This window comes from Crinia signifera, chromosome 3 (genome assembly GCF_055691185.1).
Source record: "Crinia signifera chromosome 3, ASM5569118v1, whole genome shotgun sequence".
Classification (NCBI taxonomy): domain Eukaryota; kingdom Metazoa; phylum Chordata; class Amphibia; order Anura; family Myobatrachidae; genus Crinia; species Crinia signifera.
In genome coordinates, this window is record NC_139219.1 from 46,232,712 (window position 1) to 46,258,476 (window position 25,765).

The 25,765-nt window shown below is 43.2% G+C and overlaps 1 protein-coding gene across 1 annotated transcript in view; it reads left to right on the forward strand.

Annotated features, from left to right (window-relative positions):
* Positions 1-3,002: 3,002 nt before the first annotated feature.
* EPAS1 (endothelial PAS domain protein 1) overlaps positions 3,003-25,765 on the forward strand; it is a 137,827-nt gene continuing 115,064 nt past the window's right edge. Inside the window, exon 1 of the mRNA XM_083175729.1 lies at positions 3,003-3,599. Within this exon, the coding sequence (XP_083031855.1) occupies positions 3,574-3,599 (26 nt within the window). The 5' untranslated portion in view covers positions 3,003-3,573. The remainder of the gene's footprint in view (positions 3,600-25,765) is intronic.

The window sequence follows — 25,765 nt, forward strand, 5'->3', positions numbered from 1 at the left end:
ACACAGACCAGCCAGCAGGGGGCCGGAGCCGAGCCGCTCATTAGATATTCACATATTCACTGCACCCGATCATTACATATGCATGATCGGGTGTAGTGAATATACCCGGTCCCCTGCTGGCACCCCCGGGGGGCAGCCTGTGCTGCCTGGCTCCCGGGGAGCCCACCTCCCCCCCACAAACGTTCTGGGGCAGGCAGGGAGACTTCCATCTCCCTGCCTGCCGCTGTCCTCAGGCTCCCTGTGGCATTCGCCGCAGGAGTTAAAAGCCCCTGACTCGTTGAATACTGGAGCTGGCGAGGCTCCGGAACGCAGCGAGCAGTGGCGAATGTGCAGCGAATCCTAAACAGGATTCGCTGCACATCGCCAAAATGCTCATTGAATACTACCCAATATCTCCTAGAATGTTAGCCAAAATATTCCAGTTTTTCTCCTGCTTTTAGATAGCATAGATAGACTGTGCAGGCAAGGCAATTTTTACTAGGTCATACATTATCATTAATTAGACAAAATTGCTTAGTCAAAAACTCGGTACTTATGTAATATCTGGGCTCCCGTTTTTCTTATGACACCGCGTACCCTCGCGGGGCTCGCTGCGCTCGCCACGCTTCGGGCACGGTGGCTCGCTGCGCTCGCCACACTATATAAAATCAACTCCATGCGTAATTGGATAGTAGGGGTATGAAAAAATGGGGTGCATTTAACATGGGAGCCCAGATAATACATAAGTACCAAAAACTCCAGTGCATCTTGCCATAATTAATTAGTCAAAATTAAGTCAAAATCCCTTAGTTAAAATTGGCCATTAGCCAATATCTCACCGTGTGTACGCCCCCCAAAAATTGTTCAGTGCACTAAGCTGCCTGCCCACGTGCCCATGTGTACACCCCTTAAGGCAGGGGTGGCCAAACCGGCCATCTCTGGTCGCTTATGAAAAGGAGAAACTGAGCAATATATTGCTCAGCAATATATGGTTGAGCAATATATCTCCCCCCCTGTGTACGCACTTTGATATAGATCCACAGGTTGCCTGAAAAACATTAACTGTTGGTAGACCTTGAGAACAGGTTTGGCCACCTCTGGCTTAATCCATGAAAATAGATGAAATGGACAGAGAGAAAGTAACAACCAACCAGCTCCTTCACTTTTTTCAATCACAGCCTGTAATGTGGCATTTAGGAGCTGATTGGCTGCTCCTTTATCCCTGTCCACTTTATCGCTCTCCCCAATCGGTGTAAAATAACAGCTTTGTGACCTTTGTATTTCAGTGCTGTTGGCAATTTGGGGCTGATGCAGCGAGATGGACCCATGTTACTCAAATAACAGATCTCAAGGTGCATCCACCTCCTTATTGACAGCATATGCAGCTAGTATTGGGAATGTGGAGAGATGGAATAGATCCGGGACTGTCAGTCCTGGATTGTGCTTACTTGTGCAGCATGTAATACAAAGTAGGGTAGGTATTATCTAGGAATACAGTAGTACCTACACCAGGTACCAGACTTGACTGGCAGGAATGGGTAGTCAGGGAAGAGGCAAGGCGAGCTGTTTCGGAAAGACATGGATGGTGTTACCATGAAAAGTCTGCCCAGCGACACTGAAAGGTCCCAGACAGACTACCAGAACCCAGTATTTGGGAGTTTGTTACAATGGCACTAAATAATGTCCAGTGCTGCCATTTTTTTTTTTTTGTGGTACAACTTTAATGTTTATAACAATTTAAAGAAATGGTAAGAAATCAGTGACATAATTAAGAAATTATAGAAATACATGCCTGAAGACTAACTAAAGGCCTCCATCCACTTGTACAATTTGGGCTCTTTTCATCCGATTCCTAGGCATTGGGCCAACAGTTGAATACAATTGAATTCATCCCTTAATTTGTAAAATTTACACACAGTAAGACATGGTTTTAAGAAAGCTGAGGGTCACTGAAAGGCCAGGAAGGGCCTCCTTAAATTCAAGTTACTCCAGTTCTGCAGCCTTGCAAGAGCCAAAGATCTGTGTTGTGAAATGACAGAGATGAATCTTGAAATGTTCCTCTACTGTTACATCTAGTTGTGGTGTGGTTGTAGCTATGTGGTGAGGCGGCTGCCATTACTGTTTTCTTGTTCAGTGCTGCACATTCTGCTTTTAACTTTAAAAAATGAGAATGACATACACCAAACAAAAAGCACACAGCTACTTTTTACCATTGTCAAAAACACTAACCTGTAGTAAACATTTTTATTGGTTCAAGATTAGAAAGGTATAATATTAATAATAATAATAATATATGTATATATTATTATCTATGAGAGAGATAAGCGAGATGTACTAAGCAATGTCGTATTTATAATGAGTGCAGTGTGCGCAGAGCACATGGGCCCCTTAGTCCAAGGGGCTGCGTAATTTTTCTGGAAATGCGCACATACTATGCGCTATAGTGCTCAGACCCTACTACTCACAGCACTTATGCGCTGAGAGGAGGGCGCCAGGCCTGAAGAGAGGCTGCACACAGGCCCCCTCTTCTTTAAAGACACCCCTGGAACTAAAGCTGCCCACACAAATTTTGGACTAGATCGCATCGCATCTAGTTCAAAATGCATGCGATGTGCTAAAGCAGCATACGTTTTGAACTTGATGCAATCTAGTCCAGAAAGTACGTGCAGCACAAGGTTTTTGTTCTATGCAATGTGTGCGGGAGCGCAAGCCCAAAATGCACTATGTGTGGGCAGCTTAAGCCTTGAAAAATGATAAAGTGGAGATAAAGTAGCAATCAGTCACGTGTGGGCGATCCAGAGTTGGAGTACCACCAACTACAAGTGAGTCAGTTTGGAATGGCAGTTGGTGTATGTCCCCTATTTGAATGTTAGAGGCTGTGTTTGGGAAATTACAGTATTAGAAGTATCTCCCCCACTTTATCTCTCTCCAAGGCTAGTACATCTGCCCCAGTCCATAGAGAGAGAGACAGCACCGCTGTCAGTGTGTACAGCATGTGTATAATATAGTGCAGTACAGTACACAGGGGAGAAGGGACTCTCCCACCGGAGTCTCCTGTCAGCTGTGTGCCGTCCACTGTCATACAGGCGGGCAGCAGCTGTGGGAGGGCCGTGGGTGTTGGCAGCAGGCAGGGCGGGCATCGCCGGCGCCAATCCGAGCCCGGACATGTGTTTTGTTGCCTCTACTGGAACGGGAGAAGCTGTATAGAGCTGAAGATTCTCCACCCACCACCAGCCCGGAGAGCAGGGGGAGCTCCGAGCCCAGCACACAACTCTCTGCCCGGCTGCGGATAAACGGCGCTGCACCCGCTCTGCCAGGGACTCTGCCCCTGCCTGGGCGGCTGTACAATCCTCAGCAGTGCCCTGAGACTGTACGGCCAGCCCGGAGCCCACACGCCGAGGACCCACTGCCCACTCTCTATACCCGACTACTGTCTCTTACTTTCTCCACGTTTTGTTCTGTTGTTTTTGTACTTTTTGCTTTGTGGCCCCCGTGGCCCCGGGCCAGAGCAGCACAGATTTCCCCTCACCCTCTGGGACACTTGCCAGAAGCACAGAATTGCTGCAATCTATAATATTGTCAGAGACACAAGCCATGGCTGCAGAAAAGGAGAAGAAGAGGTAGGATCAAAACTACTAATAATTATTAATATTATCATCCTCGCTCATACGTTATCACTGTGCTGTGCCTGCAGAAGTTGGGCCACCCTGGCACCCTGTGCATATTACCTGCTAATGTATATTCTGGGCTATTTATGCACTTGTCACAAGGTGCATTGGATATCAGTACCCAGTGTCCCACCACCTGCATGTGTTACCCTACTAATAACTATTATTTCTGCAACTGGATAGCAGCTATTACAACTTTTATATGTCTTTATAAACCATTTTAAGACCTGTTCATAAACTGGGCAATTGCAGAACAGGAATATACAGCTGTCACCTACATGGTATATGGTGATCTGATTGGCACCGTAGTATAAGTGCAGTAGTTTTATAGCTGCCCTACAGTGTATTCCTGTGTGCATACCAATATGTCAACGCAGCGCTGCTGTGCTATATATCCATCTGTCTAAACTTGCAGATTTCATTTTTGGGGGGTTCTGCACTATTTTTTATCTAAAAACAAAAACTGCACCTTTCAGGTAAAATGTTGTTTTTCGTTGTCTGCTATAGTATATGAATACGTATACCGTATAGTAGTGAATGTGGTTTTAAAAGTAGATACATCTATCTATGAAATATATATGGATAGGTTACCTATTGATAAATAGGTCTATATATATGCAAAGGTTATGTGCATTGTAAAATAATAGTTGTATAAAGAAAACCAAGTTTCAGACATAAAATATGAAAGTTGCTCATTAGTAAGAGCAGAAGTTTGTGGCGTACTGTACACCGTGTACACTGTAGACAAACATAACACGGTACCAGGGCCGGCGCTGGTATATGGAGGTTAAGTCCGTATACCTTTAGTACGTTGACTGCAGACTACACAAACTATGTTCTTGAAATGTTTCTTCCAGTGAGACAGAAGATTTAAATGATTTGTGCAAGATGGCGACTTATTAATAACATGGGGAACACTGGAGATGAGAGGTTTAGTAGGGAAAACACAACACAACATAAAAAGCCAGTAGGCTTTTTAGTAAATGCAAGTCAAGGGTTAAATGGGGGACATGAAATCACTTTACACTCTTTATACTTAGTGGGACATCAATAGGGCTGGTGTAATATGTCTGTCACCTCTAATCTATTGGGACTCTCATCTTCTAACCTGTGACTGATAAGGCTTGTACACAATCCTGTGACTGATAAAGTGTCTACAGAGAAGGAGTCTTGGTTTCCTCTCATGCTGTATGGAAGGTAGCGGCCATGTGAGCTAGCACTTTAATGCTAAAATTATTCACGTTTATCGTTCCAAAAACAAAACATAAGACCAGTTTCATCTAACCAAAACCAGATTCCTATTTATTATTATTTTATACCAATAAACCAAAGTCATTAACATCCTGGCACCATTTATTTAGAAACCGGTCAAGTGATTTGTTATTAATGTTTTTTAGGTTTGTTTTTTTACACAAATAGTCAAAAGTGATTTTTAGCAGTACCTGCTCCCATGTACTGTAGGTACATTTACGCCACAAACCAATTAAACAATTCTCCGACCTATCTTCTGGACCTCTCAAGTTAATCGTGAGTCTCGGATGACTCCATCTGAGCACTAAGGATCTCTTCCATTGGGCTTCCCCGAACCTGCCCCATGATTTTGTTTGTTCATACAGCATTTAACGGGACAACAGTTGACATCATGTTTTTACTATATCTTATCTGTCCTGCAGGTATATTCAATAGGTCACATTCCACCTGCATCTTAGACCTGTATAAAAATCATTTTCTGGTATCTATCTTAAAGAATCAAAAGAAATGCGGGGTGAACCCAGTCACCCCCCCACCCACCACCCCTGTAGTCATAATAAAGGAAACCTGCTATTGGGAGTTTTTCCGCTGGGACTGTTTCTTTCAGAGACTGAAGTCTGTAGCAGGAAGACTTTGCTAAATAGCCCAATAGCCTACTTCCTTCTATTCAGACAAGCCGAGCCAAGTAAAAGCACAGCTCAGTGACAGTCAAAGTCTACATTGGGAATATAATCGTGATTAAAACTATTTTACACCAAGTGAAGATGTTAACCTAATTTTGTCATTCCAATGGCCTCTTGTGTTTTTTTGCGATTGCTATGTGCAGTTGTATGTCCAGTTGTATGCCCAGTTTCGAACTGTTGTTATCTAGACCAGTGCTGACAGCGATCTATTAAGACGATCACATATTGGGCATAACTACAAATTGTATGTTGCAAAACTAATTTAAATGCAAAAACATATGACGTAATAATGGCAAAAATGTTCAGCGTGAAAGCTCAGGAACATTCCACTTGTGGACATAGGATTTATTGCAAAGACTAAATCAGACAAGTGGATTCTAAACTATTATAAAATAGCAAAAGAAAAAAAAAACTATTAATATGGCCTACCTCTTCAATCAATATTTAAATAGAAAATGTTAACTTAATACCAGTTGTTCCTGGCTGAATGATAACGCTACAATGTAACTCGTAATACATATCTGGAAGATTCCACATTTATTAGAGAATTTTGATTTTCTTTTTTTTTTTTTTTTGCTTTACCCATATGACCAGTGCTGCAAAAGGCAAAGGCTTATTAATATATGCATGTATAACTAGAATATATTTCCATTTTAATGTGGAAAAGGCAAGAAATTAGAATTCTACATGTTGCATTACAGGTACCACATATGCACATGCTGTCCGTGGCCTGTAATTGCTCTTCATGATGGTTTAGGATTGAGAGAAGTTCATTTATTTAATTAAATATAAGTTAACATTTAAGTCATGTATGTTCTAGTTCAAAATATAAGACCAGGTAATGTCTCTGAAAATGGCCTTCCCAGTACTTGTGTAATATGCATCACAATACACAATAGTGTTCATTCTAGCACCCGCTATCTTTGAAAACCCATGCAGTTCCTCTTCCCTGCCTGGGGTGTCGCTGTCTGCTGTTGTGCTACAAGCAAAGTATGGTCGGTATATCAGCACTGATATGAAAACCAGACCTGTGCTAGAAACACCACAGCAGACAGCGGTACCCCATGCAGGGAAGAGGAACTGCATGGGTTTTCAAAGATAGCGGGTGCTAGAATGAACACTGCACAACATATGATACTCAATCTTTTCACAAAACTACGTACCATATTCTGAAAAGATTACAAACTTCTGTCAGACAACAAAAGACAGGGAGGGGATCATATCTCTAAACAGTTCCAAATAAGTCTGCAGTGGTAGTGGGGGGGTCACTTAAAAAAAAAGAAACCATTGTATTTGATGCAATAGTGCATGGTGGTGTAGCTCATTGACTGTGTATATCTTTAGTCTTGCTTTGGTATATGCTGTATTTAAGCTGGTGTTCCGGCTGTGTTGCTGTGCTTAGTGGTCCGCAAGGTCAGTGTGCAGGGTGGTTATGCACGTAATAAATGTAACATCAAAGTATTTCCTACTTTCCCATTACATACATTTCCAATTTTTACGAACTACTTGCAATGTTTTGCTGGTTTGACCCACAATTAAGGCCTTAAATAACTTAAATAACATAGGATATTTGCCGGTGTAGTGCTAAACTATATTTGTTTCTCCCCACTTCCCCCATCTTCATCATTACAGAAAATAGGGGAACCCTCCTCTGGTTACTTTGTTACCTTTGAAGTGAATAATTGCGAAAGTGGACACTTTGATAAAATAAGTGTTTTTGGACTGTGGGCGGAAGTTCAAATAAAGACAGGGTCAACATACAAACTCCACACAAATTGTGCTTCAATTGGAAGTTGTGACTGGCCAAAGTTCTCGAAAGAAGCCTCAGTGTCACCTGTTTTTGTTTTATTTATCTATTTACAGAAGTCATTTCCTATGATGGTTATTTATTGATATAGTATATTGGGCATTTTTACAGAAAACTGTTGGAGGTTTGATACTGGCATGAAATCACTCTAGATTAGGGCAACTTTTTGAAATCTGATTACTGAGCTTCTGCTGAATGCAGACAAACTTGGACAGTTGAAGTAGATCCTATCAATTGCTTTAAAAATGTATGATTGTCATTCAGTTTTATGACACTATATGATATCAAGGGGAATTCAATTAGCCCTGAAACTTAACAAGGATGAAAAACTGGTTAAGCCTCAAGCCTTTCACTCCAGGTAATACAATTGCAGTCTGTTTTTTGCAACCATTACATTTTCTGTTTCTGTGCGTTTCCACACATTACCGTGATAAGTTTACGGTCGTACATATACGCTAACACTGCCAGATTCACAAAAACAGGCTAGTTCACCTGAGTTGCCGGCAGATTGCATTCAGGGCTAATTGAATAGGCTTGAGTGATGAATGTTCCCTTAAGTGGTTTTACATAGGTACATAGTGGATAAAATGTGGGTTTACAAAAGTGGAAAGTCAATTTATAATTCATCTAAATTCTATATTATAATAGCTAGGACATTTTCCACTGCGCAGTATATAACTTTGCATCGATAATTTAATTAATTATATAAATATTACTTTAACAATAGGAGAAAAGATTGCAGTGTTTTAGCTGCAAAGGTTAAGTGGAATACACACTGAAAGATTTATCTGTCCAATCTATCTGGTGCTAACAATAATCTAGCAATGTATGGAAGCAAAGGACAATCAACCATTTGCTTGTGAATGCTAGAAATGGATAAAAACCATTGTTTTTCATACATTTGTTAAATCAATTTACTTTGTCTTATTTGTCTGAACGACTGTTGTTTGCTTTCCAGCATTTGGGAGCAAATGTTTGATTGTCCTTTTATACATTGCCAGATTATTGTTCCCACCAGACAGATTGGACAGATAAATCTTTAGGTGTGTACCCAGATTTACATTATGTTTATAAGAAAATTCCTTATCTTTATGTTTTTTAAAAACGTCTTTATAGGTGCATACACACAGTGATATTTTGGCTATGTACGATTTTTGACTATCCAAATTTCCCTTGAACTCCACAGATCCCAGAACCATATAATCTTGACTATATTTGCTTGAGATTTTGACTATATTTACTTGAGATTTTGACTATACTAGAACACTAGACCATATATAATATGGTCAAAATCTGTACTTGAAATTTCTGAATGTTTATCTATGTGATGCAATGTTTATTTTCTAATTAAAATCTGAGTGCGCATAACCTAAATCTGAGTTAACATAACAAGGAAATAAGGAAATGGATCATAAAAACACAATACCAGTAATGACGGCTACAAGTCTTTTAGCTTTTTTTTATTTGCAGTGGTTTTCTTCCCTCTAGTATTTATCTGTATGTTTTGAGCAGTACTGTAGTTAGATTTCTCAGTGTTTCAGAGACTCCCGGACACTAGACATATATATATATATAAATTCCTGGAAGTTCCGCACCTATCACAAATGAGTCACCACGGTGGTGCTCACTCCAAGGATGAGATATCCAGATAATAAAGAGCAAAAAAAGAGGGCACTCACCAATCGTTGAATAAATTTGAAGAAAAAACGATTTATTGATGCTTACATGACAGGGCTAACGTTTCGGTCTCAACAAAGACCTTTGTCAAAGCCAAGCAATATCAAGAGCAGGTCCTTCCACCATGAACACCCCATGTGTTCATGGTGGAAGGACCTGCTCTTGATATTGCTTGGCTTTGACAAAGGTCTTTGTTGAGACCGAAACGTTAGCCCTGTCATGTAAGCATCAATAAATCGTTTTTTCTTCAAATTTATTCAACGATTGGTGAGTGCCCTCTTTTTTTGCTCTATATATATACATATATATATATATACATATATATATATATATATATTAAGCATTGCTATAAAACCACTATGTATATATATATATATATATATATATATATATAATTTATTTATTTTTTTCTCCCCTATCTGGCCATAGCATAAACTGGGTGGCTTCGTCACAAGTGCACTTAACTTAATTTCAATTTGAGACATAGTTGCCAACTTCTTATTTGTCTATTGACAGCAATCGCATAAATACTATTTGCACTCTGGATTACAGTACGATTTATTGGGTAGTTACTAGGTCACAGTAATGTTATTAGTCTCAACAAACCACTCTGTCACCTCTAAGATGCTTAGTGCATGCTTTATGTTCTTATTAGGGCACAGGACATGCTAATTGTGGTAATTATCTGCAAACAGAATTCATTATTTTCCATGGAGGAGCATAACGTAGGCAATGTGAAAGCTGCTACTGTTTTGTTAATGACACTGTACCTGCTCCAGAGCAGCCTCTATATAGGGCAGTGATGGCTAACCTTGAGACTCCAGCTGTTGTTGAACTACACATCCCAGCTTGCCCTGCTACAGTTTTGCTATTTGGCCATGTTAGAACTGATGCAGGGCATGCTGGGATGTGTAGTTCAACAACAGCTGGAGTGTCAAGGTTAGCCATCACTGATATAGGGCTGTCTTGAGTGTGAACTGATCAACAGTGAGTGACACCTATGTTTAAGTAAAGCTTGCTCAGGTCTATATTCTGTTCTTTAGGACAAAATTGATTCTCCCTGTAATTGCGTGGGTTTCCTCCAGGTACTCCGGTTTCCTTCCACATGCCAAACATATACTGGTAGTCTAATTGGCTCCCAACAAATTAACCCTAGAATGTCTGTGTGTGCGTGTACATGTGGTAGGGAATATAGATTGTAAGCTCCACTGGGGCAGGGACTGATGTGAATGGTCAAATATTCTCTGTGAAGCGCTGCGAAATATGTGAGCGCTATATAAGAAACTGTTAATGAATGAATAATGAATCAAACCTACTAAACAGGTGGATGTGTTTCCCATTGCAGGTCAGATTCTAGATATTGTTTACCTAGGATATTCTATTAACCCCTTCAGTGGTATGCCGAAGTCATCCCTGGCAAATCGCACTGCCGGCAAGATTTCTGTGCATGCTACTGTAACGAGGTGTTCACCATTTGGCAAAATCAACAACTTGCCCGAACCTTGGTTTCGGCTAATACACTTTAAATATGGTGCCGGCTTGTGATTGGCTGCTGGACCATGAGTTCTGATTGGCTAACAATCCAGCTCCATATTTGAAAGTGTGATCTCCACTCTCCTCACTTAAGAGATGGCTGCAGGGAGATGAGGGGGCTAGAATTTGGATGGTTGCCGTGGGCAACACTTCACTTGCCTCTTGAAGTTTTGATGAATTTTTCACTTTGAATCCTAATATGAAAAATATGTAAAGGTGCCTATACACTTATACAATATGGCTGTTTTTCACATCGGGACGATAAATAATGTTAAAGTGCCATTTCTATGTGTTTTACCTCCGGATCCGATGCATGGCCTTGTGTGTATGGAATTGTATACGGATTTGTCAGATCCTGTGACAGTCAATGGCATTGCATATGCTGGTAGATGGCAGGGTATCACATGGTTTTTTAAACCAAAATCTGAATCCCAACCAACAAACCAAAACATGTGAAGGTGGTTTTACCAAAACACAGCAGTCCTCACATATCTGAAGTACTAACTGTAAAATGTGGTTCGGTACAATACCTATATGTATCAACCTCCAGAAAGCTAAACTTTATAGATGGCATTGCCTATTGTGGGCTTTGGGTTTGACCACAGAATTCCCTGGATCCAAAGTATTGAGTTGATTCCAAAACTAGAAAGTTTACAATATGTTATATGTAGAACAAACTAATCTGACATATAGCCTCACCAAAGCTCATAAATAGGCATCATGATACACAGATATATTGATTTTTTTGGACCCTTAAGCCCTATACACTCTGTATCAGTGGTGGCCAAACCAGTCCTTGAGGGCTACCAACAGTTCATGTTTTCCAGGTCCCCTGTGATCTGTAGAAAGTGTCAGCTAGGAATTAATGCAGCACATGTTTGAATATGTGACAGTTAGTAATGACTGCACCTCTGCTTCAGCTATGTGATCTAGAAAATGTGGACTGTTGTCAGATCTCGAGGATCGGTTTGGCCAGCCCAGCTCTAGATCACACATTTCCTTTGAACCTGGAGAAAAATAAAGTGCATACACGCTAAATGATATCGGTAATGGTGAAGTCTCCGCTCAGATCATGCAGTCGTTGAAGATGTAATCAAGATTAAGCTGCAGGTACAGACGACAGGGGTTGTTGATGACCCACGGGAGTAGGCATCATTAACAATATTAAGCGTAGGCAATTTTACAAACGATATTGCTCAGAAGGGCCTTTTTATTGGTAACATCGCTTAGTCCGTATGGGGCTTTACTGTTTCTTTGATAGTTTCCTCTTCAAATAAAACAATAAAAAACAAAAACATTTGTACTCAAATTCGCAAGCTACAGACAAGGGAAAAAAAGTCCATTATGGAAGGGAATTTATTTCACTATATTTAACATTATCAGGAGGATTTTTTTTTCTGGTCCCTGACCCCCAAAAAAGCTAAATGCTATGTAGGAAAAAATACACATTGTACTAAGTCGCATAATGCCGCACTGCTTTAGCCTCTTTTACTGTAGTCCAGTCGGCAACTTTATGCAAAAGCTAGCAGTACACCTTCCCCTGGCGTACAAGTGTGCATCTGTATGTGCAAGGACTGGGGTGCCCACTTTGTGCATCTTTAATTGCAGTAGTCCAGGTTGTAGTGCCTTTAGATGCTATCCCCCGGTGAACCATTGAAACTTGCACTCTAAAGGTGGCCATACACTACCGCGATGTATCTCAGCAGTGTATGACCAGCTGATCCCCCACAAACTGTGACCCCGTGTTCCCTGCCGCTGGAAGGGGGCTCCAAGATCGGAAGTCAGACCAGCATGTAGGCACAACCTCTGATGTGCAGGGGACCGCACATCGGACCCAAGGGGTAATCGAAGCATCTGATTTGGGCCGATTTCTCAGCCGGATCCATTGGGAATGGGTTAAATTGGCCCAAATCGCTGTAGTGTATGGGGGCCTTAACTCTCTGCACATGTTACATCTGCCCCACCTGCAGTGCAGCATGGTTTTGTGCATCTGCAAAAATTGCAGCCTTGCTAACAGGTCTAAATGAGGCCCAGGGTTACAGTATTCAATATGGGAATGCATTAGGATAGTTTAATGACAAAGAAAAGGGGTGTCCTATTAACATTCATCAGAGGATAAGACAAGATTTTTTGATTATTTAAATGCGGGAAGTGAAACAGAGTGACAAAGTCAAGTATAAAAACAAGACCACAGGCCTGGGGAACTGACTCATCAGAGAAGGTGATGACTGTATATTAATGAAACTTCATATACAGGCTTAAGGGGAAAAAAATGGAACCTCGGTTTTATTCAAGCAAAGTATAAAGCCTTTGAGAGTCATCCGCTTAAATCTACCTGATCATTAATGAGCAATTCCCGTTAGAACTCCAGGTGAATGATTGTGATACTAAATCCAATGAACTTCATGAGGAAGCCTAGTGACTGCTTATAAATAGAAAGCGGTATACCGACAGATAATTCTACGACATTTGATGATTATTGTGATATGAGCAGAGCCAAGGAAGAATAATGCCTGAGAGTGATTCACAAGAGAGTTGTGTGTGAATTCGCAGAAGCCAGCGATGAGATAGTTGCTCCCAGACAGAGTGAGAACTTGCCCTGTGCAAGTCTGCGAAAGACTTGCGATAATATCGAGAAGCCAGCTGCAAAACTCACTCACCATCGAATAATTTTCTCAGTCTGTGCAAGTGTGCGTAATTTAACGGCTGTATTTTTCTGACCACTCCCATAAAACATCTGGTTATCACCCACAAATGGAGGCTTACTGTCAGTCAAGTTGCAAGGGGGTTCCGAAAAAAGTAATTGCTGAGTTTTGTCGCTGTTTGGCCTAGCGCATGTACGCTACAATCCATACGCACGCTCAGTTGTTCGATAATCGATCACCTTGTAATTACGCACAACAGCGATCAGCTCTGAATTATCCCCTTAAGTACTGAGAACTTCCTATTAGATGAAGCCCTATGTCGGACATTGACAAACTTCATAGGAACATCATTTCTAAGTTATTGAGAATATGTGTTCTCAAGCATTTTATTATATCCTTAAGCGGCTGATATTATAGCTTGTGTAAAAGATGATTTACCTGTTTACATGTTTTCTTGGTATATTTTGAGGATTTCGAGTTTAGTGTACAACACAAAAAAAAATCTGTGGGTGGAAGTGAAAAGGAAATACTGTGTATGATTCATTCAAAACTGAAGACTGAACTTACGTCTGAAAGGTTAAGAACATCCGAGTTAATAACGTAATGAAGGCATTTAAGTTCATAGACAAAAGTGTAAAGATCTCTTATCACATATCAGCTTTTATATATACCAGGGAAGAAAACTTTAGTTGTTGCCAAGTTACAGACAAATAACTGTTCCTGTGGCTCAAACACCTACTTTATTATTACTTAATAAAGATAACTATTACATTTTTGCCCAGCGCTTCCTCCCCGATCCATAGCCCTGGGGTTATGTGGGTTTAAGGGCTGATTCAGGTGGTTGGATCAGGTGGTTGGATCAGGTGGTTGGATCTCATAAACGATACAACCTCCAGTTCGCACAAAGCTTTGGCTGAAGTGCAGAACGGACAGGCAGAGGGCGGATGGCATTTCCAGAAATGGGGACGTGTCATCTTTGTTCACAGGGATGGCCAGGCCAAGGACATCACAGTATCCTTGTCATCGCAATCCTCCTTGTGACACGGAGCCTGAGTAGGATTAGACTTTCTCTTGAATTGCAATTGCATTGAAGTTTACTTTGATCGCAAATACAGGCAGGGGGTGGTATGCAGGCAGGGGGTGGTATGCAGGCAGGGGGTGGTATGCAGGCAAGGAGTGGTATGCAGGCAGGGGGTGGTATGCAGACAGGGAGTGGTTTGCAGGCAGGGGGTGGTATGCAGGCAGGGGGCGGTATTTAGGAAGGGAGCGGTATGCAGGCAGGGGGCGGTATGCAGGCAGCGGGCAGTATACAGGCATGGGGCGGTATGCAGGCAGGGTGCGGTATGCAGGCATGGGGCGGTATGCAGGTAGGGGGCGGTATGCAGGTAGGGGGCGGTATGCAGACAGGGGGTGGTATTCAGGCAGGGGACGTTATGAAGGCAGGGGGTGGTATGCAGGCAGGGGGTGGTATTTAGGAAGGGAGCGGTATGCAGGCAGGGGGCGGTATGCAGGCAGCGGGCAGTATGCAGGCATGGGGCGGTATGCAGGCAGGGTGCGGTATTCAGGCATGGGGCGGTATGCAGGTAGGGGGCGGTATGCAGGTAGGGGGCGGTATGCAGACAGGGGGCGGTATTCAGGCAGGGGGTGGTATGCAGGCAGGGGGCGGTATGCAGGCAGGGGGCGGTATGCAGACAGGGGGTGGTATTCAGGCAGGGGGTGGTATGCAGGCAGGGGGCGGTATGCAGGTAGGGGGCGGTATGCAGACAGGGGGTCGTATTCAGGCAGGGGGCGGTATGCAGGCAGGGGGCGGTATGCAGGCAGGGGGCGGTATGCAGGCAGGGGCTGGTATGCACCTCCTCCTGCATTTTCATTGCTAGGGATCTCATATGCTAAGCTGCTGGAAGCAGCTTAGCATATGTGATCCTTACTGAATCAGGACCATAGTTTGGTTTATATTAGTATCTGCAGCAATCTCTGTACATACTTTATGCAGTGCCCAATGTTAGTTGTGTAACCATCACAGTCACTGGAGGGTGATATTTGTCATTGTGGCCTAGTTGTCTTGGTGTCTCCATGCTGTGAGCTCAGTCAGTAAGGGAAGTGCACAGAATATTACATCAATCCCACTTATGAGAACATCCAAAATGTAGAGAAAGTGTTACTTGCCGGACCTACTGTAGGGTGGACATCGATCATTGATGATTGTTAACCATGGATGGTCGGATATCGATGTAAAATATTGGCTCTCTAGGTCATATGGCAGCCGAGAACCACAAATGCATGCAGGTGGCCTGCAGATGAACGACTGGGTGCCATAGATGGGTGATAAATCTATAATGGGTTACCAGGCGATGGCCATCCCTAACTTATCCTCTAACCTGAAGAAGGACATTTTTGACTACATTTTGTAAGGCAGCCATTTGGTGAGCTTCGTTAATGTTAGAGATCAGACAGTCTATCCATTGACTAGTCTATTAATAGGTCTTGTAGACTCAACCCACATGATATCATTTGTTAAGCTTCCCTTGGTATGTATCTCACAGCCAATGCCTCTCTGCAAGAGGAATTAAACATGGTAACTGCTTATGGCGCCCGTACATCAACAGCCACAACTCCCCAACCTGCTGGCACAGCTAGCCGGTGGCCATCAATGATGTAAGATGGGTCCTTCAGTATCCAGTTGCTGTGTGACAGTCAGGGAATGCTGACCAGCCTGGAACATCACAGGGAACCCCAGCCTCATGCTGTGTGTGTGCATAGTATGAGTGCTGTCTGAATCATGTCCCGGGCTCTACGTAATAGAACACAGTTGTGTCATTAATGGGTTCTGAACATGACATTCAGGGAGAGATAGAGGCTAGTGGGAGATAGAGTAGTTTAATGGGGAAAAAGAAGATTGGGGAAGAGATTTTGCAGTACCAGACTCAACGTCTAATGACCCAGCAAATGATATCTGTTGCAAAATGGTCCATCCAGATTCTCCCAATTACGGCTGCTCAGAGATTGCTGGGCATTTCCCTCGGTCATGCCTCCTCGTCTTCGGCTCCACCCCTTTTCTGGCGCAATGAGGTTGGGTAATATTATGAGATGACAGAAAAGATGTATGATGTTGATTGGTTAATAGCCTTGTGTGTAAGTAAAAATATATTATGTTGAATACAGTATGTTTGGTATATGGAGGGACTGATGGTATATGGAGGGAATAACAGAGTGGATCACCTGATGAACATTTAGTAAAGTAGATTAGTCTTGCAGTTGCATTCAGGATGGATTGTAGTAACAATCAATGCGAGGGATAATGAGTGCCTCGATTAGAGTTTTTGCCGTGTCTTGTGTAATGTATGGTTGCATTTTATATACCGTATTTGCCGGCGTATAAGACGACCCCCAACATTTCCACTCAAAATATAGAGTTTGTTATATAAGTGCACCCGGCGTATAAGACGACCCTCCCACTTGGAGGCATGTTTTTCAGGGGAAAAAAGTAGTCTTATACGCCAGCAAATACAGTATATATGTTTTTAGATGTATGTAGCATGATGGTAAGGTTCAAATGCAAAATCATATTATGACCACAAGAGGCACCAGGAGTAGATCCTTGTATAGGGCACCTACAGGATAACAGCTTGACTAGAACACGCATTTTATCCAGGTGAGGAGAACCTCCAGTCAGTATCATGGCATGTGTACATATGTTTGTGTGCGTGTATATAATAGATGTATCTAATGAAACAAACACTTCAAGGTAGGTAATAAAAAACCTATTAACATATTACATATTAACATATTAAAAACAGAAATTAAAATCACAGCATGACGAAAACACTGGCGTCAGAAAATAGTATAAAATCCTCAGCTGAATAATGGCACACAACTAGGAAAATAAGCATTATACTTCTCTCCTGATGTTTTCTCAGATTGGATATGGTGTTTTCAACATGTGAGACATACGGAAATACATATATATATATAGTGTAATCCTGTGTTTGGAGTAGTTCAGATGTGCTCTGTTCACACTGCACAAGGGTGCAGTGTTGGCACTAGGAGATCTCCTTACTCAGGGAAAGCCCCCATGCTGTTAAAGGTTCCCAAATCAGATGACCCGGGTTACCCATTTATACCTCAGCTCATCTAGGCTTTTGTGTTGTAAAATCCTGTTAGGTTGATACCCGTCTCTTTGGACCTGGGTGGACCCTTTGCGTAGGGTTACCACCTCATCCCTTTAATTCCGGACACATATTAATTACACAGGTTCTGTGGCTGGCTGACTTCAAGACTCCATTTCACCTGTTTTTAAACTGCCACAGAACCTGTGTAATTAATATGTGTCCGGAAATAAATGGATGAGGTGGTAACCCTACCTTTGCTACTGATTTGATGGGCATTCACATGCAGTAACGCAGGATTTAGCTGTCCTAACAAAAGCGGTTTACCACACTGTCACCCTTATGTTAACCACAACTGTATTCTAAGAGAGCTGCAGGGCTAATCTATGAATTATCACTAGTACTCTGTTCACCGGCCACAAATGAGCTGCTCCATGCTTCCAGAAATTAAATGGCCGAAGGGTGTGTGTCTGCACTCCTGGTTGCCTAGCAACCTGACAACAGCACTTTCCAAACCTGCAAAGAACACATGAAGGCATCAGATTAACAGTTTTGCCCCCAGAATATGCAGCAATAAAATAGGGCCTGAGTGCAGCATTGTAAATGTAATAAAAAATAACATTGTCTGATAATGGTTGCCCCCTAGAAAATCAGGGCCCCTTAATACTGTAACCCTGTAGACTGCTGATCCGCTTAAAATATAAGTATAACAGAATAACATACAGTTCACCACTTGCACTATACTCTAGCTATTTTAATGAAAACATCTACTTACTTCCCATCAGTTGCAGTAGCACTTTATGCCAGTAAACAGATTTGATATATCTGGTTTATCAAAACATGTGTCTCAGCAAAAATGACTTGAACAGCGCCGGTGGGACTATAGCACTCGTCAGCCTCTGTTACTTCTGAAAACTGCTACCATCCAGATTGTGGTGACTACTGTTGTAAACTGTGCGTTAAAGGCACCGCAGGAAATATGAGAGCACAGTTAGGTGTGACAGAAGCTTGCACCAGCAGGAAGACCTTTTTAAAAACTTTATGAACAAATAAAGCAACTGCAGTTATGGGAGCACTGGATGTACTGTATATGAACCTATGTACCTGTATCTGTGCGGCAATGTGCATGCCGGTTTGCATAATCTTGTATGGTAAAAATTCATTCTGATCCAGATTTGCATGGTTGCCTTTTCAGTGTTTGTAATCCGCCATTATTAGCGCGGCATTATCTTTTCTTCTGGCGTGGTTTTTTTTCTTCGTTCTGGAACCGAATGACCTGTGATCATGGTATTAATAAGTGCCGCTATCACTTTTGAAGCTCAAGTTAATGGGCCCATGAAGCTAATTGATGCTGCGCTGCATTGACTCATGACAGGGAACTGCTTAGTGTTTAATTTACATTTGCAGTAAAATGGAGGCAAAGTGTTTCCCAGGACACACATTTAATTAAATCTGTTTGATTTTTAAAATGATCCTTTAATGGAGCAGTCAGTCTGGACACAGTGCAGGTGACCCGCGCTACTCACATATGACATAACCCAGCTGGTCGGGTAGCTGTGCTTATTTGTTTCTATAGAGCATTAGTTATGGTCGTGTATACAGGATATCATTTAGAAATAAAAGCTGACTGGAAAATCACTGGTACTGGGTTTATTCTGCAGCTTATTAGGCCTGTGTCTTGTTCTTTTACTTGACATAGAAAATTCTTCTATCTATAGTGACGAGATTTATGTGCAATTGCTGGACGATCCATGATGGGACATTTACACAGTGATCTGTGAACATTGCATTTGATGGGGTGTAGTACGTATTTCTAACCATAACATGTTAATTTTGGTTGACAGACAGCCCCCTTTAGAGACTCTTCAGGGGGTACTTTTTTCCAATTTAGAAAGCCACTGTTAAGATCTGTCACTGATCGACGTCTGGGTTGAGGGATCAGGACTATTTCCTGATTTGCTGACCCCAAACGCTGCCACCGGCACTCGCTGGTATTTGGTGCAATATTGTGTTTTTTTCGTACAACATAAATACTTCAAAAGTAAAGTGTTAACAATTTTTAATTAAATTAAATAAAACGCCCAATGAACCTTTCCATATGCTAACCAAGGTTTACAGAGCAGACTGTATGTCATGTGCGTGTTTGTTTGAGTGGCACAAAATTAGTACGCCATTTTATAATGATATTGTGACACTTAGGTGGTAGTGTAAGCAGTGGCGGCTCCATGCAGTCCAAAATCTAAAAAAGGAAACACCAACTGCAATTGAGTACTGGCTTTGATGTTTGAAAGTGTGCGAGTTGGCAGTGGGGGTGGCTCCCCTATTTGAACTTGGACTGGGCTGCAGCCCCACCTCTGGAGTTGACACTGATCGACAAATCCGGGATGTTACCATGCAGAATTCCCTGATTTTTTCCAGTCTGATCGAGGACCATCAATGGCGTCTGCATTTTGAACGGCGTCTCAGGAAATAGAGGAAGTGGCCACTCGGTGTATAAACAATTAACAATATAATTAATATAATATATTTTTTTTTAAGTAAATTGTTGTTTACACCTGATGAGATATATTGGGGGTGGGAAACTTGAGGATTTAAGAAGAGGCATCTTTAGAATAAAAACTGCATCAACGTTATTTAACAGAACCTTACAGCAATTTCATCCTACTCGGGTCATGTTGGCAAGAGACTGATTTCATGGTGTTTGGTGATGATGTCGTCTCAAAGCCCCCAAAAAAGACTGCACCTGTATTCAGTGCCAACAACACCGACCTGGGAATAACCCAGGTCGGAGCCGCAGTGGTAACTGGGTCTGTCCCGGGTCTAACCTTGATTGGAAGTTTTTCAAATCCCGGTCAGACCTGTGATTTTGGTGGAAAAGGGGTATTAGTTACATTGTGCTGTCTGTTTACATGACACAGCAAATGTGCAATATTCCCTTCTATAGAGACAGTTTATCTGACAAGGAGCAAAGTTGCTTTAGTTGAATTTTTCTGTCTGAACTTCAGTCAGAGAGGTGCCCCAGTGCTGACACTTGCTGTATGTTATGTGAATGTGTACAGTCAGCATTTGTATTAACCCAGTGTTTTGGGAGTCCCCTTAGTAGTGTCTACAAAGAGCTGCATGTATTAATTGCCTGTGTAACTTTTAAAGAATGAAATCAGACCAAGTCAATGCATTATCAACTGCGATGCATCATATTTACTGCGGCAAACAAAAGGTTAATGGCAATTTAGACAATGGGGCTCGCCACGGTTTCAAATGGATGCATTTGCCAGTATGTAACATGGAGCACTGGCAAATGCGTCCTTTATTGTGCATGAGATGCACTTGCACACCGCATCCCCCCTTTGTGCAGGAGATGCACGCGCTACCGAACCCCTTACCCTGTCCGCAGGGTTGCCTTACTCTGCCGCAATACTTACTGAGATGCACAAGCTTCTGAGACGGTCCTGCGTCTCGGACAGATGGAGCGCCTCTCCGCCGGCGCCCGCATGATCCCCTCTCCACCGGCGTCTGCCAGCGCAGGGGATCTGGCGGTTACCGGTGCCGTGTGAGAGACGCTCACTAGGTGTGCCAGGGACGCCGGGGACAGAGCTGCAGCTCCCGGGGACAGTACGGTGACTACGCTAACTACGCAGGGCTGCCGCGGAGACACTACGCTTACTACGCTAGGCAGCCGTTGGGCTACGCTGACAACATAGCTTAGGCTTGGACAGCATTATTATTGGCAATTTCGATTTGAGTTTGGACACGCCCCTCCCATCTAATTCTTTTTTTTTTCATCATTGGTTTTTATTAAAGAGAAATAAAAGAAAAAGGTAGGACATACAATGATATATAAAACAGCTTGTCAGTTGGGAGCAGGATTGTACAAAACAGATAGAAGACAGTGACTGGTACATTTCCAGACTCCAGCATGCGGTCAAGCATATCCTCCGCTTCAGGGACAATAAAGCCGGGAGTTAAAACCTGCTCTAATACATAACCGTGTCCTAATACCACAACAGCAAAATACTATCTATTGGTAAGAGAAGAAAGATAACACAAATATAATTACAATTAAAGAAAAAAAGAAGAATAAGGAATAAATAATAAATAAAAAATAATAACTAAAAAAATAAAGAAAAAGTGGTACTCTTTACCTAGAAGGGCGCCCGTCGTGGTGATCGCGGGTACATTTATGTCTGGCCGCGACGCGACCGACGCGATGCCCGCGATTTCCCATTGAAACCCATGTTAAACATGGAAATCGCGTCGGTCGCGTCGCGGCCGGCCATAAATGTACCCGCGATGCCCGCGACGCGATGCACCCGATGTGGGCATAGGAAACAATGTTAAATGGGCTACAGAGCCCAAATAGGCACAATTAACCCTTAAATGTCCCCCCAAATTTTTAACGCCACCCCACGATCCACGCCAACCTGAAGCGTGGCGAGCGCAGCGAGCCCCGCGAGGGGACGCGGATACCTTCACAGTTATACGCGTCCCCTCGCGGGCTTCACAGGTGTCCGTGGCGACGCGGACACCTGTGAAGCCCGCGAGGGGACGCGTTTACCTGTGAAGGTATCCGCGTCCCCTCGCGGGGCTCGCTGCGCTCGCCACGCTTCGGGCTCGGTGGCTCGCTGCGCTCGCCACACTATTCTATTCTCAACTCCACGCCGACGTGGATAGTAGGGCATGAAAAGGTCGGAGGACGCGTACCGACGCCCCTCGCGGGCTCGCTGCGCTCGCCACGCTTCGGGTTGGCGTGGATCGTGGGGTGGCGTTAAAAATTTGGGGGGACATTTAAGGGTTAATTGTGCCTATTTGGGCTCTGTAGCCCATTTAACATTGATTCCTATGGCCAAATCGCGGGCATTGAGGCATTTTACATGAAAATCGCGGTCAATCAGCCTTTTTAACATTGTTCCCTATGGGAAAATCGCGGTCATCGCGGGCAGCAGATTTTTATGTACCCGCGATTTACCCGCGATGCCCGCGATGACCGCGATGACCGCGATTTTTACCCCCGACGCCCGCGATTCCAATCGCTGGCGCCCTTCTAGGTAAAGAGTACCGAAAAAGTTAAAGAGAAATAAAGATAGGAGGAATAGGACAGGACAGACACAATAGGGAAGTGTACATACGTGGGGGGACATATAGCAGGGGGGTGAATCCAAATATCGGGACCCAAGTCTTCAAAGAGACTTGGTCCGTTTTTGAATTATATATACTACTTATGGTGAGTTTAGGCTGGACAAATTCACTTGATCACTGAGACCTAGGGGTTGGCCGCTCTTTTCCTGGAACTCTCCCCATCTGAACCATTTCATGTGCACGGAGGAGGGGGAAGAGGAGTATTTACAGCCTGCGGTTTCAAAAACGTAGTGTTTATGTACTGCATTAGTGACATTTTGTATCGTAGGCACAGAGGGGGACTTCCACATTCGTCCAATAGCCGCTTTAGTTGCTATTAGAATGTGGCCCAGTATATATCTATCACAGCTAGGCACTGGGAATGGGAGCTGATGTAGTAAAGTCGCCAGGGGGTCCTCAGGGATAGCGATACCCAAGACTTTGTCTATCAGGGAGAAAACCTCTCGCCACAGTGATCTTAAGTTCGCACATCCCCAGAAGATATGTACTAACGATCCAACAGATCCACACCCTCCCATCTTATTCTAATTTGCTGACGCCTCAGAATAAGGCCCGGGATCTCCTGTGTCAGCAGCATGTGCTTGGTTATTCTTAGCAATGCTGGCATTCTAAGGGCCAGATGCACTAAGCTTCAAAAGTGTTAAAATAGAGAGTGGAAAACAGCCAGCCAATCAGCTCCAACCTGCCATTTTTCAAACACAGTCTGTGACATGGCAGGTAGGAGCAGATTGGCTGGCGTATTCCGGGCAGCTTTAATCCGCTCTCTAATCAACAAATGACTGCTGCTTAGCGAGCGCCGAGCGGCACTGAATCAGGCCCTATATCTGCAATGATGAGCAAGCAGATTTTGTTGTGATTGCGTTGGGCTGGTCTCTGATGTGACTGCTTATTATTACGTAAAACATGCGTAATTTACATGGAATAATCCAGTTGTTTCTGAGTAATGTCATTCAGGGTGAAGTACTCTGATTAACCTTTTAACTCTTTCCTGTACACTGAATATACAATAATGACAAAGGTAGATAGGTTAAATCTAAAATAGCAACAGCTGCATTTTGAAATACAAATAAATATTTTTAGCCAGACTACTACTGTATAATAATTTCACTTGAACTTACTAAAATCCTCTTTACAGGAGACGGACTCTGCGTCCTTGTATGGGTCCGTAACTGGCAGTGCGCATGCATGCCCATTGGATGCGTCAGGAGGGGTCGATGGAAGGGTCCAGTATGATTTCCCGACCTTCAAAATACTGACATGTTGAAAATACCAACATGCATTATGCCGACATGGTAAAATACAGACTCTGTCAAAATGTCGTCATTTCCAATGGTGACGTGCCCTCCAAAAATGCTACTTCGACATAGGCAGACATGGTTACTGTATAAGTGTACCGCATCCCCTCGTGCTCGCCACACTATTATAATCATGATAGACTTCTCGACTTTGACATATTGACATTTTAAATGTCTGCATTTTTTACCATGTCGGCAATAGTGAGGCAGCACAGATGGTGTAATGGTTAGCATTACTGCCTCACAGCACTGAGGTCATGGGTTTGATTCCCACCATGGCCCTAACTGTGCAGAGTTTGTATATTCTCCCCGAGCTTGCATGGGTTTACTTCGGGTACTCCGGTTTCCTTCCACAATTCAAAAATATACTGGAAGGTTATTTGGCTTCCAACAAATTAACCCTAAAATGTCTGTGTGTGAGTGTACATATGGTAGGGAATATAGATTGTAAGCTCCACTGGGGCAGGGACTCATGTGAATGTTCGAATATTCTCTGTAAAGCGCTGCGGAATATGGGTGTGGTATAGGGTTCAGACAGTCATTAGCCCGACCTCTGGATCCCGGCTGGCCGGAATCAGACAGCATGGCGAGCGCAACAAAGCCCTTTGCGGGCACGGTGGCTCACTACGCTTGCCACCTACTCTATTCTCCCTCTATGGGGGTCATGGACCCCCACAAGGGAGAATAGCTGGTGGCCGTCGGGAACCCGTCTGTCGGCGTTTTAAGAGTCGGGATCCAGACGTCGGGTAAATGACTGTCGGGATCCCGATTGTCGGGACCCCGTCCGGAACCCGGTAAATTAACTTCATCCCAGATGGAAAAAGAAACAAATTAGTAGCCCAGATAGCAGTATCCTATTGGCATCGAGACCAAAATGATTTTTATTCTGTTGATTGTCCACCTCCACTGCAGCCCTGTATAAAGGGGGCTACATTTGCTGATGAGAGATGTTAGGACAGGTGAGATGTTGGGCACAAATATAAGTTTAAAGCTTTCTTACAACTGTGTTTTCAAAGTGTTGCTTGTTTGAACGCTCAAATCTAAAGTGATGTACAGTAAAATCTAAGTACGGGTTAGCACATATAAGACTATATTGGGGATGGCCATAAATGGCACTGGGGCAAATTCGCCTACAGTAAGAGCCGTCATATTACGTATATATTGTAGAAACATACCATTCTGTCTTTAGTGGATTTCAGTAAGTGAATGAAACCTGGTCAGCTGCCAGGGTAGGCCCTGGTAACTGCAGCTCCCGCATCGTTGCAGGAGCCTGGGGCCTAATGGCTCACACTTGTTGTTTGCAATTCTTTAGTCAAGAAAAAACTTGCTCTGGAGCAGCCATCGGAGTTTAAAAAAACAACCCACGGCCGAAGCCCGTAAAGGTGGAAAGCAGCATCTTCAAAACAAGAGCAGGCATGCTTGTTTGGGCTAAAGTTCACTGTTGTGCACTCTGGAATTTTGTATACCTTGTCCTACGATAAGACCAGCTTGTTCACAAATGCATGGTCTCAAAACTTACATAGAGTCATGCTAGAGACGTTCTAGATTTAGCAGTTGGGGGGTGTTGTTGTGGCCATACACACGCAGATTTATCTGCAGATCTGTCTGGTTGGAACAAAAACATGGTTATGGATGAGAGCTTGTTCAACAAATTGGACCTGATTGACTCAAGATTTATCCTATGTGCAGGAGGATCAATCTCTTTCAATCTCTTGGTTATATCCAATGGCACTGGATTGTGCATTGTGTCCTACACGTCAGGCACATCAGATTTTGTCAGACAGGCGCATCAGATCTTGTCAGATAAGTTGACTCAATCCACCTGAATTGGATCAAATCTCACAAGTGTAATGGCCCCCATACATTAGGCTGACTTGTCCTAGAGACAAGTCGGACCAATTCTCCTGCGAGACGCCCGGCTTAAACCAGGGAGCTGCCGGGCGGTGAGGAGAAGAGGGGGGGGGGGCACCGGCGGTGCCGGTGAG